General features: G+C 33.0%; 1 protein-coding gene across 4 annotated transcripts in view; it reads right to left on the minus strand.

The window, feature by feature from the left end:
* The window catches only part of LOC136035009 (cystathionine gamma-lyase-like), a 55,892-nt gene that overhangs the window by 2,163 nt on the left and 36,796 nt on the right, over positions 1-16,933 (minus strand). For all 4 annotated transcript variants that reach the window (XM_065716580.1, XM_065716581.1, XM_065716582.1 and 1 more), the window contains exons 6-9: positions 14,189-14,324; positions 7,997-8,149; positions 6,198-6,372; positions 3,185-3,337 (exon numbers count right to left, since the gene is read on the minus strand). In XM_065716580.1, coding sequence (XP_065572652.1) covers positions 3,190-3,337; positions 6,198-6,372; positions 7,997-8,149; positions 14,189-14,324 — 612 coding nt within the window. In that variant the 3' untranslated portion in view covers positions 3,185-3,189. The remainder of the gene's footprint in view (positions 1-3,184; positions 3,338-6,197; positions 6,373-7,996; positions 8,150-14,188; positions 14,325-16,933) is intronic.

Below are 16,933 nucleotides of genomic sequence, written 5' to 3' on the forward strand. Positions count from 1 at the left end.
CCGTAAGTCTATATATGAAGCGGTAAATACGTAACTAAACTATAGATCAATTGCTTCACGGTCAAATACTCTCTACCGTAAGTCTATATATGAAGCGGTAAATACGTAATTAAACTATAGATCAATCGCTTCACGGTCAAATACTCTCTACCGGAAGAAATAAATAATAAGCTTGAAGATAGTGAAGAATAAATCTATATGAAGCGGTAAATACGTAATTAAACTATAGCTCAATCGCTTCACGGTCAAAATCAATAATAAGCTTGAAGATAGTGAAGAATGATAATTGAGTGCCTGGAAAAAGAAGGAAAAAAGGGTAATTGGGGTTATGAAGGAAGTTTAGTACTAAGATGAGGGAAATATCGGATTTTCTGCAACTCAAAAGTCTCCTTGAAGATCGATAGCCCATCTTTTTCTTTTCTTTAATTCCATTTTAATGAAATTAAATTTCCATTCCTTTTAATTCCATTTTCAATTATTTGGATACCAGCTTCAAAAATAAGCAGCTAAAGGTTTGGCTAGGAAGGCGCCTTAAAATTACACATTGAAAAACAATACCGAAATCATACAGGCAAAGATTTTCTATGCCTAAACAGCAATTATTAAAGATTTGATAATTATTTGAATATGCAATGCAATATACCTATTTATAATAGTAGTAATATAAATAAAGAATATTAGCAAGCCAGTTTTGAGAAAAAAAAGCAAAAAGGTGGGAATATTATTTAAGTTTCACAAATAACTTAAATTTTCACATATTCTGAAAACGTTTCAAATTTTAATCCAAAACAAAAGCTGAATAGTAACATATCCATATTTGTAACTTTTTTTTTCATTTTATAGTTTTCACATGAAACAAAAAATAACAAACATTAAAAATTATATATATGAAAAATATTTGACGGGAAAGAAATAAACAAGAAAAAATAAGAGGGGAATGGGTCATAAATAAAATTTAATGCTACGATAACACAAGACGTCAAATTTTCTTGAAATTCAGAGTATCCTGGAAGATCTGTAGCTCATTTTTTTTTTCTTTTCCTCAATTTCACTTTCATTATTCTAATAGGAATTAAAGTATTGGCACAACAATTAGCTTAAAATTTAATTGTAAAACGATATTGCATTTATGCTGCTAAAGATTCATCTCTGTACCTTCATCTCTGTCTCATCACAGTTCAATATTTCAATTGTGCGAAAAAAAAGCAAAAAAGAGATATTATTCAATTTTCACCTATTCTCGCCTATGACTTGAATTCGTAAATCTTCTAAAAAATATTGCAAACTTGAAATCTAAGCATAAGCCGAATGGTCAACCGTCCACATTTCTAACTCTTTTTGTTTATTTTATACTCTTCACTAAAGAAAAAAAAACTTAAAGAAAAAAACATAAGAAGAACATAAGATAAAACATAAGAAAAAAACTCATATAAGAGAAAAAAAAACTCTGAGATGTTTAATAAAGCTGTTTCTCATTTGTTGATTATCCGCAGAAATTTTCTGCAAAAGTTCAGAACTGAACAGACAGTGCTAGGTTATCAAATGAACAGACATTTGAAACTAAACAGACATCGATGGCTCATCAACTGAACAGACTGTGCTAACTAGCTCATCGACAATGATGAGCTGAGAAGTGTGCTTGAAGCATAAAAAAATATACATACTAAAATTTATTAAAATACTTAAATAATAAATACATAATAAATATACATTCAAGTTCTTCGGTTTCTTCTGAATTTACTACAATGGTTTGCATTGTCTGAATTTTGGACGAATTTTTGAGCAACTTGCTCCAAAAATTCAAATGGAAAACACATTTGTCAGCAAAAACCTCGCAAAAATGGAACTCGTTAAATATAATACCCAAAAACGCACACACAAAAAACAGATTAAATGATCTAAATATTGATATTTCTTCATAATAAAGTTTTTTTCTCTCTTTCAGTATTAAAAATCAGATAGGATATTTTATTTGAAATTACCCGTAAGTTACATCTCGAAAAATGCAAAGCTAAGCTAACCCTGTGTTCCAAATACTTTGTTGCTGTTAGCTAAAAAAAAATTGCTAAAAAAATATCACTAGAAAAATTTAAATGGAAAACATATTTGTAAGCGAAAACCTCGCAAAAACAGAACTCGTTAAATATAACACCCGCAAAACGTACACACAAAAAACAAACTAAATGATCTAAATTATGACATTTTTCATAATAACACTTCTTCCTCTATTTTAGTATTAAAAATCAGATAGGATATTTTATTTGAAATTTCCAGTAAACTGTGTTCCAAATACGTGTTAGCCATCTGAATATACATTTAAATCAAGCTATTAAATAGCTTGATCGTATAATTTAAAGATTATTGTACTAGTAATTATATTGTTACTATACTATATTGTTATTATATATATTATACACTATGGTAAAGATATTAACTTAATTACCATTTAAGTTATTCAAATTATAAAATATTATTCAAATTAATATTAATCTAAGGAAAGTGAAAATGAAACCAAATTGTGAGAATTGGTTTACAAGAACGAAAAATTAGAAAAAAGAATAGCAGACCTTAACAGACAGGACCCAACATAAAAAAAGAAAGAAAAAGGTGAAAAATCAGAAGAAAATATGATAAAAAAAATATGGCACCAGATAGCTTAAGAAGGTGTAGTTTTTCTTTGGAAACTAATAAATGTTTGAATTTTTACGAGCGAAATTAATTAATTCGGTTTACATATTTTCATGGTTAAATGTTACAACACGGCTATGATAATTAGTGCGACATAACCCATTTTGGTCAATAATGAGCTAAGTATGTGTTGTGGGTAAACCCAGCACGAGAAATCGGGGAGAGGGGTGTAAAAATAGTTTTATTTTGATGTGCTTTATACCTTACAATATGTTTTTCACAAAATTACTACCTAACAGGCGAGATGTTTTGACCAGACACCCCTTTGCCGTGCTCGGAGTTATACTTACAGAAATGCTGACCCTCCTCACCTAACTTAGGTAGACTTTTCTTTTTAAGGTTTTCCTTTTTAAGCTTTCTAAATTTTCCTCTTTTTGATGGTTGGTCACATTAATATGAATCGGTTGGAAAAAAAATCATCAAAATTTTATGCATTCAACCCACCTCCTGAAAGTTGTAGATCCACAAATGAAAGTGAAACGCTTAATAGACTCACATTTTTTAGGCAGCAGAGGCTTTAATGGCTGCATCCAAGTCTGCAATCAGCTCATCAGCGTCTTCTAGACCAACTGACAAACGGATTAGATTGTCACCAATACCAAGCTGTTGGCGCTGAAAATCAGGAACGGACGCATGCGTCATCAAAGCCCTGGAAAATAACATTTGCTGGATCACTTCATGAGTAACTAACTTGGAGATTTCGGCCTAGAATTGTAATCTTTCATCCGAAAGTAAGATAAATACTTCACTAATAAGTGGTAATAAGAGGCGCTGGATTTAGGATCCTTTGTCCGAGAGGACGAGGGTTCGATTCCTAGCGTACCTAATTATTTGGCTTGGGACGGGGGGTCAGTGGCTTGACTCTGTAAGCTCAACCAGAGTCGACCCAGCTATAAATGGGTACCTGGAGAAATCTGGGGAAGGTAAACAGGAAGGGTGTGCGAAATCAGAGGATAGTTTGTCCCAAAACCCCCATTGCACTTCTTGGCTGAAGGGTCAAGAAACGGAGATCAGCACCACCAGTAAGGACTGTGAGATCCAATGCCGTATTCTTTATCTTTTTTTAAATAAGAGGTAATAAGAATAAACAGTTTGCACATCTGGAATGGGTTCTTTTAACATGTCCCTATTTTCTCTTTCGTCTTTTATGAGCCTTGAGCTTTGAGCATTATTGCTTTCCCAAAGTAATGTTTTAACATTAACTTAAAATTAATTTTACTTTTGAGTTCTGTGGAGAAATTCAACAGAATTCATGCAGAAATGTAAAAAGAATTGGCACCAGTACAGGTTTGAGCTAAAAGTATTATCTATTATAAAGGTATTATTCTAAGTAAATTAAATATGATTATACTAAATTATACTAAGTACTATTTTAGTAGTTTCATAAAATACGTGCTATCAATCAGGCTCTATCGATAATTTAAGTCTTACAATGATTATGCGTCTCATTTCAGTTATTACGAATTCAAAATCATATTTACCATCATTTTCTGCGGGAGCCTTGTACGAGCATCCCAACAGGGAGCACCTATTTGGCGAAAGTTCTGGCGATGCTGACAGTGCAGCGCTAAACAGAAAAACAAGAAAAATACTGGAGTTTTCTTTTTCCTACTTTTTAAGTTGTGGTATTAGAAAATTGGCCCGGGGCAAGAAAATCAACTTTTGAACCAGTAAAGATATCCTTTTTTCAACGCTGATCAATATAACCTGGCGAGGTGATCGAAAAATATGGAATCAGTTTTTTTTATGCTATACACCATTTTTCAAATGGTGAGGGGTTGATAACTTTGGTGTTGTGGTACAAATAAGAAAAAACATCTGGTTCGAATTTTGAGACAAGGAAGGGGCTTATAAGTAACAATTGGCTGTCATGCCTAGGCCGTCTTTCCGATGAGGTGTCGGCTGCTAGTTGGAGTAAGTATTATTTGCTGTTCCTGCATTTGAGGATACAAGGAATTCTGTTTCATGTCTGGTATAGAGAGAGATATGCAAGTAAGAAAAGGTTGTTAGTGCAGGGTCATCTTCTTGGTTAAGGGATAAGCAACTCCTACAAACAGTTTGCATTCTATTTGAACAAAAAACTGGGAAAACAGAATTCAAAGACAAACGAGGGACTTAAATTAAGAATCGGTTGATGGACCAAAGACACCGTCAGGGATGAGGGGTTATGCATAACTACTAACTGTTAAACCTCTCTTTTATTTTTAGCAGAGTCTATCTATATTTGTATAATTATGAAAAGTGATGAATACCTTTATAGTATCAACTAGGTTCAATAAGATTATACTATAGGTTTTAAGCTCTTTCATGAGATTTATTATTTAAAAGGTTTTGAAAGGTGAACATTGAAGAAAGAATTCGGACTAAAAGTGTGAGACATTTTGAAGACTTGAAAGTAACATTCGTTTGTTAGACCATTGCCATCTTTGTAAGTGGGGGCTTACACAGTTAGTGCACCTTATATTGGTTCCTGATATACTTTTTAGGCTAAGACAGATAATTTGTTCCCATTCGGTTAGGACTGAATAAAAAAAAATAAAGATGCATCACAATGACGTAGTTTCGCAAATTATTTTAGTAAATAATAACGAAGACCACACTGCCTTTCCATAATACAACTACAGAAGAGAGAATAATGAGGACTTTTTTCCCAAGACAGTGAACCAACAAAACCTATTTGAATATTTCGGCCCTATATCTAAGGGCCGTCTTCAGCAAAGAAAATAATAAACAATAAAACACTTACAATAAAAATTTTCGGTTAAAAATCCATTCTTTTTTTTTTAAAATAGCCTTGGCATCATGACTTCTTAACGAAAAGTTCAGCCAAGACTGTGTGATTATTTTCTTTGAATTTTCCGTGTTTATTGACAAAAGCAACTAATGACAATTCTCCAAGAGTTTCGAACCCTCCGAGACTTTCAACAAGACTAAGTGCTTTAAAATGCTCTCCCTCTTACACTCCCTCCCCCTCTCTTTTACGCTTTTATCTTTTACACTTTTAATGCTCTCCCTTTTAGACTCCCTCGTGGGTTCAGTCTTGCCACTGGAAATGTGAGCATATTAGTATGTTCAGAATTTAGTCTATCGCTATAAAGATTATAAGAGAAAGTATAAATAATAAAACTAAAAAGCATAACAAGAGAAAGTATGCAAAAAGTAAAAAAAAAATCAAAATAAAAATTAGAAATAAAAATTATATTTCATTTTTATACTTTAGTTCATGTTCATAGCATTCGACTTTTAATTCAGTCTTCAGGGATTATTGCGAGAAGCAACTATTTAGAAGCAACTAATAGAAATTCCGGAAGACAAGATTCCTTTAAGATTTTCAAGGGCTTCAAACCCGAAAACACTCAAAATTATGGACACCATTTCCTAATACAGTTTTACCCCTATGTTTGTCAGCATATTCCTTCCCAGGGTCTCAATATAGCAATTCCTGATTAATATCTCTTGTGATAATTGTGGAAGGCAAGATATCTAAAAAAACTATTGAAAAAACTAACGGCAATTCCGCGAGACTTTCAAAGCCTCCCAGGCTTTCAGCAAGACTGAAGATTTTCAAGGCCTTAAAAAACTTTTTGGATTCCATGAGTCCTCCCTTAATATAGAAGCTCATCATACCACTGCTACCATGGCACTGTTTCTTCGCTAACTCATGTTGAGGATGAGAGGGTAGACCTGGAAACAAACAAGTAAATCTAGTTTTACTTACTAGTAGCAGATGAAATTTCACTAACTGATTTATTACCTGATCTCAATAATTACATTGATAGTGACTAATGAAACAGTTGTAGCAATTAGATCTTCTAAACTGAAGCATAAGTACAAGCCCGTATCTGGGAGGGGAGGGGGCGTACAAGATTTGAGCACCCTTGCTTAATTTTTCCTCTTTTTTATAATAAAAAACGCAGAAAGCGACTAGATATTCAACTAAAGAAAACATAAAGAGGAAAGAAAACAAAGATATTTACGAACAGAACCCAATCAAATGACGCCTTTTCCAGATTACAAGGATTTAATGAAGAAGACAGTTTCTTTTTCTTTTCTTTTTTTTTTGCTTATTAGCAACATATGCACGGGAACAAAAATCCTGTCGCCCCTCCCATTGGATTCGATAGAAAAACAGGGAAAGAGAAAAAAATAAAAAAAGCCAAACAATAAAAAAGCAAGGGAGTAGCCAGATGCAATTTGTCACCATCAATCAGCTTAAATCATGCGACATGAGACTATACAAACCCGTCAAATGACACACACAAGAGAATGAAACATGACAACAATCTCTTGCAACCAACTCGAAAATAAAATATATAAACAACTCAAAAATAATTTTTAAAGATCAATTAAAAGAGTGATAATAAATATACAACCAAGTTATATGAGACAAATGGTAAAATTCAACTATAGGCGCTTCAGTTCAAAGTCAACTTGTTAGCTAATCAACAAAATCAAAGTTTACTCCGTTTTCTGTTAATTAGCTGCATATTAGCCGCTGTACCAGCACTTTGTTATTCCGATGAAACGTAGCTTCACAATGACCATAGTTAACAGCGATTTATACTTTCGATGATGAATATCGTAGAGTTGATCCCCACTGATTATGAAAATTAAGCAGGGAAGAAGCTTCCAATTATTCAGCTATTTTTTCATTATTACTGTCATTATAGTCAATTCTCCTTTCCAAAATCAAATAACTTATAAGATATGTACTTCAGCTGTGTTATATTTGTCAAAAATCGAGTTCGGACCAACCGTTCAAAGAGTTAACAATTTTCTATGATTTATTTTACTTTAAAAAGACTTCCAAATTTTAGACCACATTCCCAAATATTGCAACTAGAAAATAAGACAAAAAGTCCGGACTTGGCTACATAGAAATCACCAAATTTTTACTGCCTTCCTCCATTCGCTTGGGCCCTGGACTTGGTTACATACAAATCACCAAATTTTTTCTTGCCTTCCTCCGTTCGCTTGGGCCTTTGATCCTTAGAGATACAGTCACGTCACGCCACCTTCCACCACTCGCAAAGATCAACAACTTTGGTCTTCGTCCCATGGACGCTTGTTTTCATGACGTCACGTGGTCCGGAATTATTCCGCAACATATTCGTTGATGACGTTTCGACATTAATATATTGAAGCCTGTTTGGTTTTAATTTATGGACAGAAAGAAAATTTCTCATGAAGTCTTAAATAGTAAAATTATATCTCACTTTAATACTCTTTAAATTTACTAGCCTATGTAAGATAAGCGGTTACAGAACATCCATAGCTTATTAACTAAATAAGAGGCATAAAGACTTGCCTGGGAAGATGACCTTCTCAACTAATGGGTGACTTTCTAAGAACTTTGCCACTTTTATACCATTTTCCATGTGCTGACGCATGCGCAAATGTAAAGTTTTCAAGCTACGATTGACTAAATAGCAATCAAAGGGAGAAGGTACAGCACCAATCGCTAGTAAAAAGAGAAACATATTTTTAATATTCACTTTAAATATAGTGAGGTATACAATCACCTTTCAGAAAAACTCATTTGTAACTGTAAATCACCAAGGACTTGAAAATCACAGCATTTTGACTCCTGGACCCATCTTAGGTATATTCATGCCTATATAATCTATATGTGAAATTTCTATAATTTATAATAAATAATTTATAATAAATTTATATAATCTATAATAAATCAATATTAAATAGTCTATAACATATAATCTTTAATAAATCGATAATAAATAATCTATAATAAATTTACATAAGCTATAATAAATCTATAATAAATAATCATAGTATATAATCTAGAATAAATCTATAACATGAAATCTACAATATATTTATATAACCTACAATGAATGAGAAAACGCGTTTTGTCCGTATGAATTCATAAACTAACAATCTGTTGATTCGCAAAGACAACTATACCTTCAAAGAAAAGCTACCTCCTTAAACTGTTTGATACGTATACAGCAGGTTTCATCAGATTTACAGATCAAAATTCTTGAGTGTTCTGAATAACTAACAAGTAACTCTCCCTGTATTTAAGGTACAGTAATCAACGATATTTTCTAGCGAAAACAAATTTTTAATTCTTGTGACTTAATCTATTAGAAGTGAAAATTTAGTCACTGAAAATACAAAACAAACTGACTAGGAATGGCTCTAATTAGGATTGGAACCCTTAATCTAGGAATGGTAACTATGATTGCGACTAATCTTAGTGGCAAAAGTTTATTTAAAAAACAAATTGATGGAGATTTCCACAGATAGCCTGAAAACCTCCGAAAATATCGTCGAATAGAAATGAAAACTGCACCCTTAGAATCGTCATTGTCAAAAATCCCATTCAGGAAAGTTACAACCTCCGATAATGAACAATAAGGAAAATCCCTTTTCTTCAAGGGTAGCACTGATGTCCTCTTTTTTTCACCACTAGAGGGGGCCTGGAACACAATATAAAGCTGTCTAAGGGTTCATTTGAAATGAAATTGTTATACCTACGCGTTTTTTGAAATTATAGCAAAACCAAATAACATAAATGGTGATACATAGGGATATATATCACTATCAGGTACGCACATGAACTTATTTCAAAGTGGGGATGGGACACTTTCGATAAACAACAAGAGCTAAGAGCTCATATGGCACTTGTGACGAGGCATGAAGAGCTAAGAGCCAAGAGATCATATGGTATGAGCTCTAACAAAATTCTATGAATCAATAGATTGATTTAAAAAGGAAAATAAGAGGCTTAATGCCGGTCAGGATTTAAAATAAGAGCCCTGAGTCACGATGTCCTTCTAAATATCAAAATTCATTAAGATCCAATCACCCACTCGTAAGTTATAAATACCTAATTTTTTCTAACTTTTCCTCTTTCCTTAGCCCCCCAGATGGTCGAATCTGGGAAAACGACTTTATCAAGTAAAATTGTGCAGCTCCCTGACACGCCTACCAATTTTCATCGTCCTAGCACGTCCAGAAGCACCAAAATCGCCAAATCACTGAACCCCTCCCCCCAACTCCTCCAAAGAGAGCGAATACAGTATGATTCTGTCAATCACGTATCAAGGACATTTGTTTATTCTATCCACCAAGCTTCATCCCGATTCCTCCACTCCCAAGTGTTTTTCCAAGATTTCCCCCTCCAATTCCCCCAATGTCAAAAGATCTGGTCGGGATTTGAAATAAGAGCTCTGAGACATGAATTCTTTCTAAAAATCAAATTTCATTAAGATCCGATCATCTATTCGTAAGATAAAAATACCCCAATTTTCACGTTTTCCAAGAATTCCGGTTTCCCCCTCCAACCCCCCCCCCCCCAAAGTCACAGGATCTGGTCGGAATTTAAAATTAGAACTTTAAAGCACAAGATCCTTCTAAATATCAAATTTCATTAAGATCTGGTCACCCTCTCGTAAGTTACAAATACCTCAATTTTCAAAATTACCCCCCCCCCCAATTCCACCAAAGAGAGCAGATCCGGTCCGGCTATGTCAGTCACGTATCTTAAGGCAGGTTTCTATTCTTCCCATCCAGTTTCATCCTGATCTCACCGCTTTAAGTATTTTCTAAGATTTCCAGTCCCCCCAATTACGCTTGATCCGGTTGAGATTTAAAATAAGAGATCTGAGTTATGAGGTCCTTCTAAATATGAAGTTTCATGAAGATCCGATCACTCCTTCGTAAATTAAAAATACGTAATTTTTTCTTATTTTTCAGAATTAACCCCCCCCCCCCAATAGAGCAGATCCGTTCCAATTATGTAAATCACGTATGTAAGACTTCTGCTTATTTTTCCCACCAAGTTTCATCCCGATCCCTCCAATCTAAGCGTTTTCCATGATTTTGGGTTCCCCCACCCCAAACTTCCCCCTAATGTCCCCAGATCCGGTCAGGATTTAAAATAAGAGCTTTGAGACACGATATCCTACTAAATATCAAATTTCATTGAGATCCGATCACCCGTTCGTAAGTTAAAAATACCTCATTTTTTCTAATTTTTCAGATTTAACCCCTCCCCCAACTACCCCAAAGAGAGCAGATCCGTTCCGGTTATGTCAATCATGTATCTAGGACTTGTGCTTGTTTTTCCCACCAAGTTTCATCCCGATCCCTCCACTCTAAGTGTTTTCCAAGTTTTTGGTTTCCCCCTTCCAACTCCCCCCCCCAATGTCACCAGATTGAGTCAGGATTTAAAATAAGAGCTCTAAGACACGATATCCTTCTAAACATCAAATTTCATTGAGATCCAATCACCCGTTCGTAAGTTAAAAATACCTCATTTTTTCTAATTTTTCAGAATTACCCCCCCCCCAACTACCCCAAAGAGATTGGATCCGTTTCGATTATTTCAATCATGTATCTGGGACTTGTGCTCATTTTTCCCATCAAGTTTCATCCCGATCTCTCCACTCTAAGTGTTTTCCAAGATTTTAGGTTTCCCCCCTCCAACTCCCCCCATTGTCATCAGATCCGGTCGGGATTTAAAATAAGAGCTCTGAGACACAATATCATTCCAGACATCAAATTTCATTCAGATCCCATCACCCGCTCATAAGTTAAAAATACTACATTTTTTCTATTTTTTCCGAATTAACCGGCCCCCCACTCCCCCCCCCCTGATGGTCAAATCGGGAAAACGACTGTTTCTAATTTAATCTGGTCTGGTCCCTGATACGTTTGCCAAATTTCATCGTCCTAGCTTACCTGGAAGTGCCTAAAGTAGCAAAACCGGGACCGACAGACAGACCGACAGAATTTGCGATTGCTATATGTCACTTGGTTAATACCAAGTGCCATAAAAACCATGCCCAATAAATGAGAAACATGGGAGATTAAAAAAAAATAATCATAATTCAAGATTTCAGAAGGCCCAAAGACTCCGATGACTATGCGCCTGATCACCAGTGTTGTTGCAGGCTAAACAGTATATCGTAATTCTAGTTAGATATTACCATTTCTAGAAGAAGAGCATATCATGGTAATGTAACTTAATACCAGTAAATAACATCTGCAAATAATCCAACGATTATCAAATGAGAATGGGACACCTGGCAGTCTCGAAGCACTTGAAAAACACTGTGTTTCAAATAGATTAATTATATCCTACTGCTGTTTCAAGTGCTTTGTTTGTTCTAATCTCTTTTGAAAAAGTATATTAAATGAAATTAACAGTATTGTTTATATTAAGATAATTCTTTTCGTTTTATTAAGTTTAATCCAAAAAGACCTTAATATTCTGACAAAAAAAAATTTAAGACCATTAAATTTCACATGAATTATATTCCAGGCTGGGAGGGGTGTCTTAGGGGGATTATTAAAGGGCAGGGTTTTGGAACAATTTTCATGGCCAATCATGAAAATTATCCCTTCCTTTTTTTCCCAGAGAAGCAGAACATCTTATAGAAATAATTGCATAATATTTATAATTGATCCAATGGTCAAAAAGTTATCAAATGAAAATTGAACGTGTCAATGGAATCCATATAATGTAAATATAAGCACTAATCCAAAACACGTGCTTTTTATACCCAACTTAGTTCATAACAGGTATGTTTTCATAATTCTATTTTTTTAAAGTTAATTAGATGAAAACAATAGGAAAACTATAGGCAAAAAGTATACCAACGTCTAAATTTCACAGGGAGATACACGTGTTCAAGTTTGTTTTATTTTTAGAATAAATGGACACAGGTATGAGAACATACAAAGACTCGATTTAGACAGTGAACAGACTTTAAACCTGTTTTACACTATTTGAGGCATTATCTGAAACAGAAACAAGATACAAAACAGACATAGAAAAGAAACAATAAGAAACAGAAACAAGATATTAAACAAAAACAGAAAATAAACAATAAGGAACAGATATAATAAACTTAATGATACACATACAGAAATGTATAAAGATATACTTACAGAAGCGTAATAAACGTACAGAAAATGACGATATACAGTTGTTAATATGTAATCGTTATCTTTAGTTTTATAGATAACAAGTTCCCAGTTTAAAACCATTCAAAATTGTTAAATAAAATAAGAAATAGAAACAAGGTACAAACAGAAACAAGAAATAAGAAACAACCATAGACTATCAAACTGTTGAGTACCTAAAAGGGTAGAACCAAGGCCATATTCAAGATTTCGTTTTGGGGGTTACTCGAGGAGGATCTCACAAAAGAAATACCAAACACATCAACATTTGTTTATATACATTTTGATGCTTTTTTGCGAGTTGGACAGAAATTTACGGGGAGGGAGGGGGGTTCAAACACGGTATCCCCTCAGGCCTTGGCTAAAACCTTATTGTTCAGAAAAGTTAGAAAAATTCGACAAAATTCCATTATTTTTTAACATTTTACTATCCTTAAGACTTATGCTACCTTTACAAATTTTTGGTGCGTTACTTTTTTGCAGTCTCATTGTTTAAAGGTTTCAACGCAAGATAAAATTTTTTTTATCATTTGGTAGCTAAGATTAAGTTTTATCCATCTACTGTATCATATTCTTTAAATTTGTCTTGTACCATTTTTTGGTAAAACAGGGCATTGGTAACCGGGTATTAGTAAATATCATGAAAAGGGAAAATTCTACTTTTTTTAAAGTAAGTTTAGTTCAATGTTTAAGAAAAAGTCTAAGTAACATCTTAATTTTAATCTTAATTTTGTTTAATTTAATTTAATCTTAATTAATCTTAATTTTGGCTCGGTGAATGGATATAATCCACATAAGCCCAATGAAATATCTTGCCCTTTTAGTGCAAGTTAGACCTGTAGGATCAGGCCCAGATTTACAAATAGGCCCACTAGGTTCAGGTCAAGGGGCACACAATGCCAGGGTGCGCAACATATTATCACTCAGTTATTTTCTTGTTAACAAAAGATGGATTGGTGTGATTTATCGTCAAAGTGCCAGGTGCACTCCACTACCGGGCTGCCTTTTCATTGAAAAGTGATTTTAAAACAACACAGGAATTCTGTGGTCACTCAAGAATTGGCAGGCGTCTTCCAAAATGGCAGCTGAGACTTCGGTATCACCTCTATTTCATTACTATTGGCTCATCAGTTGCGTTCTGTTCAGTAATTCCACTTTCCCTGAATCATATATTTATATATACATATATATATATATATATATATATATATATATATATATATATATATATATATATATATATATATATATATATATATATATATGTATATATATAAACATTTTCTCATATTTGTAAAAAAAAGCCAAAAGTAAAAATATAAGAAAAAGGGGGACAAAAAAAAAAAAAAAGTGAAAATAGAAAAAAAATAATAAAAGAAATAAAAAAAAAGTAGGCACGGTCACAGGAATCTATTTTAGGATAGAAGGAGGGTCCGTTAAAAGAGCCAAGAACAGGCAAAATATACTGAAGTCATGAAAAAAATTGTAAAAATTATAACAACTCGGGGGGAGAGAGTGATGCAATCGCCAGGTCACCTGCGTACGCACCTACTCTTCAACTTACCATTTTGAAGGAATCGCAGTTTTTTATGAATTTCTTCGTCACTTGTCATGGCAGCGCCCATTATGACGTCTGAGTGACCATTCATGTATTTTGTCAGAGAATGCATTACAATATCAGCTCCAAGCTCAAGGGGACGCTGAAAAAGACCATTAAAATTTATTTGCCAAATATTTACTTTAAAAGCTGTTGGGTACTTCTTTCTAATCCTAAAACACCTCAAACGTCCTCGTGCGGAGAAAAATTTCCTTCCCTATTCCATAAGGTATAGGGTTCAACCCCCACGAAGAGCGGAAGACGTCCTTGTAAGATCTATGTGGTTTCCCCTAATAAAAGAAATTGGTTGAGAATGCGTCAACATGTCACCACTCATCCACAATATTCCGTTCTTATATATATATATATATATATATATATATATATATATATATATATTAGCTATAGTTAACAAATATAGCTATATATATAAATAAATTTATATAAAAATAAATTTATAGATTAGGGTACCGCCTATGCCCTTTTAGGAAGGATATACTATAAGAACTAAATTCTTATTTTCAATAGGAAGATAATTTATGTGATACGGATTTTCTGGGTCGCTCCCACCACGTTTTGTCCACTATATTTTTGTTTTATTTTACTCGTACTTGAAATATTTGTGCATTGAAGTATTCAAAAAAAAAAAAAAAAAAATAAAAAAAATTGACAAACAGTAATAAATACATTAGAAAAAAAAATCAACTAGAATCAAAAGCCCCCCCCCCCCTTCCCTAATATATATATATATATATATATATATATATATATATTAGCTATAGTTAACAAATATAGCTATATATATAAATAAATTTATATAAAAATAAATTTATAGATTAGGGTACCGCCTATGCCCTTTTAGGAAGGATATACTATAAGAACTAAATTCTTATTTTCAATAGGAAGATAATTTATGTGATACGGATTTTCTGGGTCGCTCCCACCACGTTTTGTCCACTATATTTTTGTTTTATTTTACTCGTACTTGAAATATTTGTGCATTGAAGTATTCAAAAAAAAAAAAAAAAAAAAAAAAAAAATTGACAAACAGTAATAAATACATTAGAAAAAAAAATCAACTAGAATCAAAAGCCCCCCCCCTTCCCTTATATATATATATATATATATATATATATATATATATATATATATATATATATATATATATATATATATATATATATATATATATGTATATATATATATATATATATATATATATATATACATATATATATATATATATATATATATATATATATATATATATATATATATATATATATATATATATATATATAAACAAAAAAAAAAATAATTCTAGAGTCTTTGAAGAAGTTATCTACGAATCCTTGTTAACAAAGAAACAAATGAGGCTTAATTTTGAAATATATAGTACAGTGGCAGGGGCAGATTAGGACTACATAACCATTTATTTCAAAATAAATAAATAAATAAATATGATGAAAAAACATTAGTAAAGAGAAAGTGACCCAGATAATCTGTTTAACATAAACCCTCTGTATATTATAAAGTACAACATTTGTTATAATATTGTTTTCTTCAGGAGAGGGCACAGACAAGAATGTTCCCTAGATCAATATCTTTCTTTTTTCTGTTTTTTACATTACCATCCATATAATCAATACCCAGAGCGATAAATGTTGGTGAGTACAATTAATAAGGTTCATGGTAGGTTTCAAATAAATGTAAACAGGAGTGTTCCCTTCATAGTCTTACACATTGGATATATCCAACAAAATACATTCAACAGCAGCATTGTTTGGCAAAATTTGAAGTTATAAAATACCAGCATTCCCGAAGTTAAGCTTTTGGTTTTTCCTTTTTTTAAGCTAATACCAACACACAAAAGATCGCAGAAATCTTCAAGTTTATCCTTTAGACTGAGCTTATGCTAGGCTAAAAAATAAACTCTGGATAAATTATTGATAAGGAATAATATATTAAAGCATTTCTAAGATTAGTGTTTTTTTTATCAACTAATTTATTGAAGCTTTTTGATCTAATTAAAAAATTTTAGACAAAAAAAAATCGTTTGAAATTCGATCATCTACTTTTCACACTTCAAATTGATGTTTTATTTCAAACCGTCTAGAGATAAACAGAAAACAGGTCGTCCTCAGTTGGGGTGGGATGATATCGTAAGGAGTAAAAGGTCTAAAGCCGAACCTTCTACTGGTCACAGACCCGTTTGTCGTTTCCTGATTCATTTCTTTGTTTTAATGCCATAAGGAAAGATTTAAGGGAAATGGGAACTTCTTGAGAGGGTGTAGAGAAGGAAGGCTTTGAATAGATCGGGATGGAAAAGGAGCGTGCGCTATGTTGGCCTTTAGGCGGCATGGTGCCACGGTGAGTTGTTTTAGTAGCAATAGTAAGTTGTTGTGGAGTGTATTAGTTTATCTTGGTGTTTAGCGTTTACTAAGCTGACAAAAATTTACAAAGTCAAGGTCTGAAAGCATTCGGTTTTCCCTTTTTAGGCTATGCACAAAAGAGCTCCGCTTAAAATCAGCCAGACATACCAGAGCTAGAATCATACAAAACATATACGGCTTCCTCTCTCAGATAGCTATAGAAAAATTGAAAAGAATATACTAGAGCAAAAAGTTAGGGGGGGTGTGACAAGGGGGCCAACAATTGACCAAATTGACAAGTTTATTTAAAAGAAAAATTACATACAGAAAAAAACAAGGA

Source organism: Artemia franciscana, chromosome 13 (genome assembly GCF_032884065.1).
Source record: "Artemia franciscana chromosome 13, ASM3288406v1, whole genome shotgun sequence".
Classification (NCBI taxonomy): domain Eukaryota; kingdom Metazoa; phylum Arthropoda; class Branchiopoda; order Anostraca; family Artemiidae; genus Artemia; species Artemia franciscana.